At 44.0% G+C, this 11,568-nt stretch overlaps 1 protein-coding gene across 1 annotated transcript; it reads left to right on the forward strand.

Annotated features, from left to right (window-relative positions):
- Positions 1-5,190: 5,190 nt before the first annotated feature.
- Positions 5,191-5,928, forward strand: CLDN12 (claudin 12). The gene has a single exon (XM_010161519.1). The coding sequence runs from the start codon at positions 5,191-5,193 to the stop codon at positions 5,926-5,928; it is 738 nt and encodes a 245-aa protein (XP_010159821.1).
- The last annotated feature ends 5,640 nt before the right edge of the window (positions 5,929-11,568 follow it).

Here is an 11,568-nt window from a genome sequence, read left to right on the forward strand (position 1 = left end):
TCCCTGGCGAGTGCCGGGAGCACGTCGGAAGTTGCCCAACTCCTCGGGGGGGGAGGGGGCACCTGTGAAATAACGGTCCATGCTGCAGGTTGTTCTCCAAACTTCCAAGGTATTAGCCAGGAATGTGAGTTCTAATCCCTTACGTCTGGATTTAGTTGTTAACAGGAGTTGTGTAGCACTTGGAACCGTGTGATCGATTTCCAGAAGAAATCAGTCAGTGCCACTGATTCTGCATCGGTTACATCCCATTACCTCGATTCAGGACGGGTGTTGGTCTCCTCTCTCTGGTGGTCGGTTCTCCAAAACTCAGAGTGTTTGGGTTTTTTTAAACTGATGACGCTGGTGTGGAGAGCCTCAGAGCGCGTTGTTTGTGAGTTGGGTTTACTGGGACCCCCCTTCTGTGGAGCGAGCGTGGCAGGACAGCGGTGGCCTCCTCCGGGCCGCGTAAGGGAAGGGAGCTGGCTTTACGCAACACTGAGTTATGTCTCTTGTAAATGCCTTGCTTGTTCTTTTTGCCTGCTTTGTTTGTTGGTTGTTTTGGGGGTTTTTTTACCTTGTGGGCAGTTAACGATTTACCAATTTTTAATCAGCTTCAGCCAGCATCCCTTGTCACAATAACATGGGTTTAAATTGAAAGCGGGGAGGTTCAGATTAGATATCAGGAAGAAGTTCTTCACGGAGAGGGTGGTGAGGCACTGGAACAGGTTGCCCAGAGATGTTGTGGATGCCCCATCCCTGGAAGTGTTCAGGGCCAGGCTGGATGAGGCTTTGAGCAACCTGGTCTAGTGGAAGGTGTCCCTGCCCATGGCAGGGGGGGTTGGGACTTGTTGATCTTTAACGTCCCTTTCAACCCAAACCATTCTGTGATTTTATGGATCTTTAGAATAGGAGCCATGGCAAAAATCTGCCCCTGAGGTGGTATTAGGACCGGTAACTTTTGTGGCTCAGCTGTAAGAGCCTTGAGTATTACAGCTGTCAAATGCTTGGGGTGTGAGAAGCTTGAGCCTGGGATGTAAGGCAAGACGGGGTTTCACCTGTCTTGGCAAAGTGTGCTTGGACCGCTTCCCTTGGCCAACTAGTTCAGAAGTGGCCGAGGGCCTGAGTTGTTCAGCACCACCAGCAACAGATATTAAAATCGGATGGACCGAAGCTAGAGGAAGGGAAAAGAAACTCCATTTCTGCAGACACGGAGGTCTTTCTGAGTTGGATGCTGTAGAATATTCTATTCCTGCTCTGCATCTGTTATTACAACAGCTGGTGGCCACAGGTTTTCGTCATTTCATGGGAGGGACTCCTGGGCTGGGCACAGCTCCCTTTCTGACAGGTTTGTTTGCCAGTACTAATTTTCTACTTAATTACGGTTGTTACTGAGCACTGGCTGGTGTTGTGGGGTTGTGAACCTGCAGAGGGAGATCTGTATGGTTATCTTGGCTTCGGTTGCTGCTAAACGCACAGAAAGCTTGAAAACTGCTCAGAAATGCTGGTGAATAAAACCAGCTGCTCTGAGCTGTGCAGTAATGCTTTTTCTGTGTGTGTTCCAAACTCAGAGGAGGAGGGGAAGAGCTGCCAGTTCTCCTCCAAATGCAACTGGACGTGTTGGTGCTGACCTCTGCGCCCCTGCGTAGCTGCGTTTACTCACAGCAGGCGTGGTTGATTACCCTGGCAGTTGGAAATCCAGTGGGATGCTCGGGTTGACTCTCTGCATTTCTGTGTCTTACGTGCAATAGTGTTCACACTGGAGGACTCTAAACTTGGAAATACGCTTTCTCACTTAGTGAAAAACGTGAGTTGTGTGGGTGCGTGCTGTAAGGGCTCTCTCTTGCCTAGATGGTTTGATAGAAGAATTTCTGTGACGTTGCACCCCAGGAGGCTACGCATATACAAATGTTCCAGCATGCCAGGTTTTGATGTTGGGCATTTAGAATAAACTCTGTGTCCTGTACGTGTTGGTGCAGCAAACTCACCTTCAGGTTGTGGCTCTTACAGTCACGTCATGACATGACTGTAGCTCTGCCACTGCCCAATAGAAAAGCCGTTTTCTGTGACAGCTTGCAGAGCTGCTCTTGGGACTCTGGTGTGGATCCCAGATGTGGGTGCTAAGAGAATCCACAAGAGGATCCTTTCTCTTCCTCTGGAAAAGCTGGACAGCCATTGAAAAGGCATCACCAGTACTTCCTGCCTTTTCGTTCAAGCCTTTGTGCAGAAGCCAGGAAGGAAGAGAGCACCACAAGTATATAAACAGTTTAGACTCTGTGTTTTGTTCTCTGATGTTAAAAAAAATCATTGCACCCCTTCCTCTCTGCTGTTTGAGCACAGCCTGGAACCTAACATCTGAAATAATAATTTGATATGACTTTATATGGTTATCTTTCTGCTAAAAACATAAAATTCAGGATGTGACCACCTCTGTGTCTTGCAACACCTGTAAGAAGGGGATTGTTTTGTACCCTTCTTACCTGTTGCATGAAGACAGAGATGAGCAGATAGAGGATGTATTCTGGGGAAAAATCCCAGGGGAAGAAAAGAAGTAGTTTGAGTTTTGTTTATGAAATGAGAAAAAAATTTGGAAGGGTGATGGAGTTGGCCTGATGTAAAAACATCTGAGATTCCTTATTTCTGAATTACAGTGTAAACACTGTTGCTGGAATTGCGTGAAATCAGTGTGATGTTGACTCTTTCCTTGTTCTGTTTCCTAGATCCAGTACCACCTTTTTTCCTGCTTCTAAAAGTTACTAAGGTTACTCGCAACTTGAAGACGCTGCTGGTGAGTACACTGGGTCCATTTTAAGACAACATCTCTTTTGTTACATCTGTCTTAATCAGGGATTTGCAACTGCAGCTATCATTGCAGCTGTAAAGTTAGCAGTATTTGCAAGATGGGACAAGTTTCCCCTGATGGGGGGGGTCGTGGATAACTTTCCTACAGACTCGCTTTTCTTTGATACCCTCCAATGGGAAAATTTTCTATGTGTTTCCCTTTCTACCCCAAGAAAAACACTAAGGACTCTTTGATTATATTTTTTTTAAAAGCACACAAACCAAAAAACCTCAAAAAACTAAATACCAACAACAACCAAAAAACAACAACCCCAAACCAAGGAAACAACTCCAAAAACAACAACAAAAAAACCAACCAAACCCCAACCCTTGGTACATCTACTAGGAATGGCCAGCAAAAACAAGGTATGCCTGGTGGCCTGGATGCAGCTGGCAACGTAGGATGAACCAGAGATGAAAGTCTCCTGTCCTTGTAACTGGTACAGCAGAGGTAATAGGAGACAGCATGTGAAAATTTGTATTTTTCCAATTCCTGCATAGTCCTTGCCGTAACTATGTCTTGGTAGTGTAGAAGGAAAGAAAATACCCCCTTTTTTTTTTTTCCCTTCCATCCTCTCATATTAGAGAGTATGAGTGACCACCCTGCATTAACTCTGCCCAGATTTTTGTCATCTGCTATTGCAAATGAATTTGCAGAAACAGTGGGTTTCTGAAAACGGTCAGTCTTGTGCTTATTCCAACTCTCCTGGTAGAGCTCTGTCTCAGAGTATGCCTGCATGGAAGATTTGACCAGGCAAAGGCAAGCTCTTTATGAAAGAGCAAAAGTACTGAGCTTGAGGAGAACAAAATTGAATGCTTCCTTATTTGTTATTATTTCCAAACCCCTCATTTGTTCAGTTTGTTCAAGCTTGTTTGTTCTAGTGCTGTTTCCTTGCCAGTGGGTTGCGTTGACCTTACTGAAGTTGAAGTTAAGCATAAGATGAAATCAATTATGGTGGAAGTAAGTCTTGTGTCCCCCTACCTGGGAGGTATCCTATTAAAGACTCACTGTTTGAAAAGGTTACTGCTGTGAGAACAGTAGCTTGCCCACACGCAGCTATTCTTAGCAAAAATATAATGCAATCTCTTTGAGAATAAGATGCATTTTTAGCATAAATGTGGCTGTCATGATTTCTTTTCAGCAGTGCTTCTTTAAAAGGGTATGATCAGCAGTTACGTTACCCACATGCCATCGTAGTCCTTTATGGTTGGATGGCATAAAAAGTAAATAAATGCTTAATGCTTTCTTGTGATACAAATTGGGCTTTATGTATTTGTCTGTAAATCAATAAAATGCTGACTAGCTGTATAGCTTGGTAGTGCTTATAGTCTGCTTCCAGTATACATGGAAGTTCCTTATCTGAAAAGTTCCCTGGGCATTTGATGCTTGCAGGTGTAGAAGGATAGTAGGGGATCAGATCCCATTTCCTCTTTGGTTGCAGCCGCATCTGTAACCTTTCTGAGATACAGATATTCAGTTTTTTGTGTACTCATTAGGTAGAACTTCTGGTACCTAAAGAATAAAAGAGCCGTCGTTGAGACTGTTTCCTAGGATCTCTGCCGGCAAGGGGCTAGGCTAGGTACGCAGGCAGTGGTTGTATTGGAAAGGAAGCGGTATGCTTTAGCACTTCCTCTGAAGAGGAAAATAAGAAAGCCGAGAAGCCATCTGCTTTCTGGAATTGTGTGCTTGGGCAGCTGGCTTTGAAAGGCACAAGTAGTGTGGAAGAACTGCAAATTGCTTTGGAAAAAGTCGTAGTAAATTACTGACCAGCACCTACCTTCTCTACTAGGTCTCAGCTCTCATCAACAACTTGGCCCATGTAAAATGTGGGTAACTGCCTCCATACGCATTCCTTGTCCAGTCTAATGGTGGTGGGTTTGCGCAGTTCCCTTTACCCGCGTGGCAGTGCGGTGGGACTGAACACGCCCTCTGATCTCACGTCTGGGCTACAGCGCGGAGCTGCCGGTTGAGGAGAGGTGAACTTCAGTCATGCTCACTCAATGATTCACCTTCCCCGCTCAGACCCTCAAAAGTCCGTGCAGTGACACAAGGGGAAAGGCTGTGTAGAATTGCAAGCTGAAGTGCTCCTTGCTGGTCTTGAACACAGCGAATTTAGCGGTCTGTCAGCTGAGCAGTCACAAGAACCTGAGAAATAATCTGAGGTTTCATTAAAGTGTGAACTTGGTCGTTACCTCCACGTGAGCGTGTAAGGCAAAGAGGGTGCCGGAGTTACTGCCTACCAGCTACCACGCATGCTTATCGACTGCACACAGGCCAACTGCAGTCAGTCCTGTGTCCGTAAACTTCCACCAACTGCTTTTAATTCTTTTAAATTGATTTTTAATTACAGGAGGCGGCTTCTGTGGGCAAGAATGGGCTGCCGGGATGTCCACGCAGCAACGGTACTGGCCTTTCTCAGTGGAACAGCCTCAGTAGCTGGACTCCTTGCAGCAGTTCTGCTCCCAAACTGGAGGCAGATGAGACTGTACACATTCAACAAGAATGAGAGGAACGTGACCATTTACACTGGACTCTGGATTAAGTGTGCTCGCTTCGATGGGAGCAGGGACTGTGTGATCTACGACCCGCAGTGGTACACTGCTGTCGACCAACTGGATTTGCGTGTCCTTCAGTTTGCCCTTCCGCTGAGTATGTTAACGGCTGTCTCAGCTCTGTTTCTCTGCTTGATTGGCATGTGTAACACAGCCTTTGTATCGAGCGTGCCCAACGTCAAACTGGCCAAATGCCTTGTCAACAGTGCAGGTTGCCATCTCGTGGCTGGCCTCTTGTTCCTGCTTGCCTGCGCCATTTGTCTCACTCCATCCATCTGGGTCATTTTTTATAACAGTTACCTGAACAGAAAATACGAGCCGATCTTTAGCTTTGACATCTCTGTGTTCATTGCCATTGCTAGCGCCGGCGGTCTGTTTTTCACTTCCGTCCTGCTGTTTCTGTGGTACTGCGCGTGTAAAAGCCTGCCTTCTCCTTTCTGGCAGCCCCTCTATTCCCACGCCCCTAGCATGCACAGCTATGCCTCCCAGCCTTATTCTGCGCGCTCTCGCCTCTCTGCCATAGAGATTGACATTCCGGTTGTGACACACGCATCTTAAGAAGACAAAGTCTTGGAGGCCAACTTCTTGTGCTTGTTCAAACCGTGAAAATTGCAGGCCTGATTCTCTCTGCTGCCTTGCACTGAGCATAGTTGTTTGTGAGGTCAAGTCTCCCAAGGTGCAAAGCAACGGAGACCTGAGTTCAGCAAGTCCGTTGCTGTTCTCCAGTGTTACTTCCTGACCAACTTCTGTTGTGTTTAGGGTTTTTTTTTTTTAACTCTGAGCTCACTACAGACAAAATGGCTGCTAATGCTGGGGCGGTACGCTAATCCGTTCACCCTTCTGCTTACTGAGATCAAAGCAGGTTTGAACCTCTCTGCGATTTGATAAGCTGTTACTAGATTCTAATCCCATGGTTAGAGCTATGTAGGTGGACCCCTGCACCCATGTGTTATCCAAATGCAGGTAGTGGGACTGGGTGCAGGGGGTTCACGGAGTTTCTTGTTTGTCTAGACACACATTTTAAGATGTGATGGCTGAAAAGGGTATTTGGCAGACTGATTCAGTTCTGTAGCACTGTTCTTTGTTTTCTACTGCACACACACACTACTCGCTTATGAACTTCTGCATTAGAAATGGTGTCAAACTGCCCTTTGTTATCAAAGTAGCCATCAGAAGAAATAAATCTGATTTAACTAACAATGTTCTGTACTGTAATAGCATTTTGTGAATTACTGGAGACTAGAAACTTTTTTGTGAATTTTATTTCTAGTCTGTTTTTACTAAGTTAGCAAATTCACTAGATCTGTTTTGTGATTGCAACAAAAACCTCTTGTATTTAAAAATTCTGTTTGGAAGCTTGAATATTTTATTTGAAGGCCATTTTAAGCTGTATTTTCAACTAGGTTTTAAAGTATTATTCAGTTCTGGAGAGAAATGTCACTCACGGCAAAATGGATTAAGAAAACCATGGAGAATTCTGAAGGCTGTGAAAGATTCTTTTGGAACACTGTACACAAGCTACAACAACATCTCTATAGGCAGGGGATTATAACCCTGGGGAGTGATTTTTAAATCTAGATTTATTTTTTTTTTTAAGGTATATACAAGTGACTATGAGCTTGTGTATTTTCCAGAGTTGATCTTTATGGTTGTCTTGACTTTTCATGCTGTAGCTTATTTAATTACTGATGATGACTTAAACTTTTCAGGCTTGTTCTTCAACACCTTGCGAGTTGAGCTGTTTTAAAATCCGGTTGTTTCCTATGCTGCCACCTCACAACTCGAGAGTTTCCCGTTCCTGTTTTCTGTAAAATGAGGTTTAGAATAACTTGTGACCTTCACCCTGTAGCTCTGCAGGTTGAGGAGGGATTATAAATTCCCAACCTGGAAGATCTTTAAACCTTTTTTTTTTTTCCTTCTAAAATGCAGAGCAGCTCAGCCCTAAGGATCAAAGCTTTTCAATATGGGCTTTGAAATCACTTGGCAATTTGATGACAGTGAATTGAAGAGTGTTACAGTGAAGGCAAGTGTTTGATTTACTCAGATTATGGCCAATTGAGATCTTGTGTTTCAGATGTTATTTCAGTGAGGAAAGTTATTTTGGTTGGTGGCATTCTGGAGCTTAGTGGATATTTGTACTTCATTAACCCCAGAAGAAATTTGCTTTTCTTAAAAAATCAAAGAGAATTCTTTAATTCTAGTTCTGCAAACTCATCCGAGGTCCTGACAATCAGTTAAGTTTTCTTTTCCTCACATTAGCAATAGGAACAAATGCCGTGCTGGCCAAATCTTGTTCTGTTACAATCTGTGTGGTAACAGCATATTAAGAGGAATCATTTTGCCTTTACTGGTATGCCTCCGACTTCAGTGGACTGAGTGAGGAAGCCGATTCCTGTCATGAATTCCCAGCATGTCGTTGAAGTGACGGGCCTTTCAGGCAGAGTGCTTGATTAAATTGCAGTCTAAGGAGTTAACACTGTAGATGATAAAGAATAAATACTTCAGGAGATAGGCCTCTAAAGTTACATGAATTTTATGCCCTCTTAAGTTTACAAGTTATGATGTTAGGTGACGTATCTCTTTTTCTTTTTATTTCCTTTTTTTTTTTTTTTAATGAGATCATGACTTGTATGGGATGAGAACGTGTAATTACATCCAAGAGTGGGGTTTTATTTTCTTCAGACTGAATTTCGGTTTACAGTTACTCTGGTTTGCTGTTTCAGCTGTGCATATCCTTAGATGCTTTGTCAGGTCAAAGCAAAGGGCCACTGGTTTGTGATTTCACGTCAGCTTGCTTCCCCATCACTCCAGTGTCTTTTCTTCTCTGTGCCTTGCTTAAGTTATGAGTCGGCCAGCAAATGTTTGTTTACAGTCAGTGTCTGGTATGCTTTTTGAGCCTGAATTTACAAAGCATTTTGATTGTTTTGGGGGGATGCTGACTACATCTCTGAGTGACTTAAAGGAAGGCAGCCTGGCAAACTGATGTTTTGTATGGAGAGTAAATGCAGCCAGTGTTTTGCTCTGTACACTTTAAATAGCAGATGTCTCTGACAGCTCTTTTGTATTCTGACTTTGATTTTTATGCACTAGAGTTCCAATCAGTATTTGCTGCTGCTTGAAACTTGTTGCTTTGAAAATGTGTCTTTTCAAAAGTCTGAGGTGGATCTGAATTATGAAAAGTGGGGATCCAGAAATTAGCAGGTTCCAGCGTAGGTTTTGGTTAAGGTCATTTTTATCAGAAAGACTGTTGCATCATGTTATATCCCTGAAGCACGCCTGGGTTTCTTTCAACAGTGATGTTAATGTGAGTTTCTGCTAGATCCTAAGTGAAATTAACTGGAAGTGCTGTGCTGCAGCTCTCTTTCTTTACACAGGAAGTGGCCAACCTGTGACGCTTGAGCCGAGTGCCACTCCAGCATTTCTCTTGCTAAGATCGCGATCGTTCCCAGCGGCAGGGCTGGGGATTGACAGGCTTCCCTGGATTTGGGGAGAACACGTATCCTGTGCATATCCATGCCAGGGAACAGCCACTGCGGAGTGGTTAGCACCCTGCCTCCTTCCTCGTCACTCTGGGTCTTGAATACAGAAGATTTTAACTCTTGGCTCATGCAGTCAAAGGTTGGGTGCTCTGGGGTTGCAGGAGTCTGTATTTTTTTTTTTCCAAGTAATTCCTGTCCAACTTCTTGAGTTGTATTTAATTACAGTGTTGGTTCTTTTTATGTGGAACAGAAGATACGTATTTTTAATAAAACATTCTCATACAGATGTCATTTATTTTGATTAATTTTGTGGACAACAGTAACGGCTACACTATCAGAGACTTCACCTGTTTTGATGTTGATTGCCAGACTGTTTCAGGTGCCTTCACAGGCTTAAAATATGTTGTGCATTTGTAATTTTTAACGCCCTAATTTTATAGAACTGCTGCTTTGAACAACAACAAAAAAAAAACTAAACCAACCCTTCTGTCACCTTCTGAAAGTTTGACTATTATTTATAATTTCCCTTTATTTTTATTGTAAGCTAGTCCTAAAATGTACTAGGATTCCTTTTTCCTTTAAAAGGCGGAGAGTGATTTCCCTTAATCTAGATGATTCCCCTTTTCTGTCTGTGGGCTGGAGGCCAGGACTGGGTGCAGCCCCCCCAGCAGAGCTGAAGTATTGGTGTGACGGGGAAGAGTGCAATCCGCGTCCCACACCCAAAGCCCTGTCTTGTTCCCTGTGTCAGTCCTGCCACTTGCTCAGCCATCACTCACCCTGTGCAATTTGCTAACCCAGCTGAAAACTTGTGTTGGGTTAGTTTTCTCCTAGACTGGTACGATTTGTATTGTGTTAGTGTCCTACAAGAAAGGGGGTTGTGGCATCAGCGATCCCCTTTCCCTCTCCCCTCTGCTGTGCTGTCAGCTGGAGAATGTGCTACTGCCTTACCTCTGGAAAGGTGGTTGGGCATTCCAGGGATTTGTGACAGCCCAGAACCACGACAGTAGTGGCCAGTGATGCCTCATTTCTGTTCCGTGCGGCTCCTGGCTACTGCAGCTCAGCAGTGTTGCGGCAACTCAGTATTGAGCCTTTCCCCGTTGTTACAGAGTTCAAAACATGAAGTCCCTGAGCATGAGAAATGCTGGTGCCATAGTTCAGGTTCACAAACGAATCTGGATTGTTTATGCAGAATATAACGAGACTGGCTGGTAATTCCACTGTAGATTTCTAGGATTCTAAACAGGCAGTCTATTAAATTGGGTTTTTATCTCTTTGGGGAGGTATTGGTTATATGAGAGCAGTTCTCATGGAGTAGGCACAGTATAAAACAGTTGATGCCCTCTCAACACACTTGAGAGGGTGGAAAAATTATTTTATATTCTCTGCTTCTGTGGGTTCATTTCCTCTTTTGCTGTTACTTTCAGACAGGTCTCCTGTCTCTGAGAGCTGCTATAAACCTAGGGACTGGTTGGATGATGACATAAATAATGCAATGCAGAGATCTCAGTTTCTCCTGTGTTAATGGGAGTGCTTAATTTTTTCATATTAAAACTCTGAAAAAGCTACCCCACATATTTGTGCTTGTTGAGCACAAATCTCTTGGCAGATTCTCCCATTTCATAGGAATTGAGTTCACGTACGTGATTCAGCAGGTAGGTAATGTTATCCCTCCCTGTATCTACTGAGCAGGCAGGTAAACACACCTTAGGTGCAGCATAAGGGGTGGGGGTGGTTTTTATTCCACTGCTGTGTCAGCATTCATCAAGCTGGACATACAGAAGCCTCATCAAAGGGTAAGAAAGAGGGTGTTTTCTGGTTTCAAAACTGCTTTTTATCTACAATACAAGCAGTCAATTTGATCGTTTGGGTATTAGGCTGCTAGGGTTGCGGGCTTTGTCTTTCGGGTGTAACAGCTTCAAGATGTACAGGCTGAGCACAGGGCAGTAGGAATTGTGTGTCAGTAGGGTATGAGTGGTTAAGACTGCTTTGAGGAGAGAGACTGGACAGCTGAGCTTCAAGGGCATGGGGGTTGTCCTAGTTTCTGTTCTAATTAAGAGAAAAATATGTAATTACAGCTCTAAGTGTTTGAATAAGCTTCGCTCAGCACCAAAGACTCCCAAAATAGGATAAGCAAACTTTGAAAATGCAGGATATGAGTACTGCCTGAGTAGTATGTGTCCTTGGGACCCACAGATGTTTACCCAAGTGCTGAGCACCACTTCTTAGCTACATGCCATGCCGGAAGTTTCTGCCAAGCCACCGGTGGCAAGGGTGGCATTTCGGCACCAAATCTTGGCGCTCTCCAGACTGTAGTCTCGCTACTTGGTCTTACGTTACTTCCACCAGTTAGAGTCTGTTACCATTGATAGTGCACTAGTTTTCTTCCCAAAGCCAAAATATATTAATAAACAAATACGTAAGAGCATTTACAAATTCACATTGGTGTTTACATAAATACTAGCCATTAGGTGAAAAATAAATAGTTTCCTAAAACAGGTCCTTGGACGTATGTTAACTTGCTATTGGATCTACTGTTCTAAAGGCTTCAGCACGTGAGTTCTTGATGGGCTTAAGCAGATGCAAATAGTCAGCTACCAGAAGATAAAATCCCATCTTCTTGCTCCTTTTGCTATTTAGTCCTCTGCTTATTTAGTGTCCAGCCTCCCGAGCAGCTGATCTGGTCTGCCTCCTGGTCACGAGCTCTACTGCCAACACAAAG

This window comes from Eurypyga helias, unplaced genomic scaffold (assembly GCF_000690775.1).
Source record: "Eurypyga helias isolate BGI_N326 unplaced genomic scaffold, ASM69077v1 scaffold33500, whole genome shotgun sequence".
NCBI lineage: Eukaryota > Metazoa > Chordata > Aves > Eurypygiformes > Eurypygidae > Eurypyga > Eurypyga helias.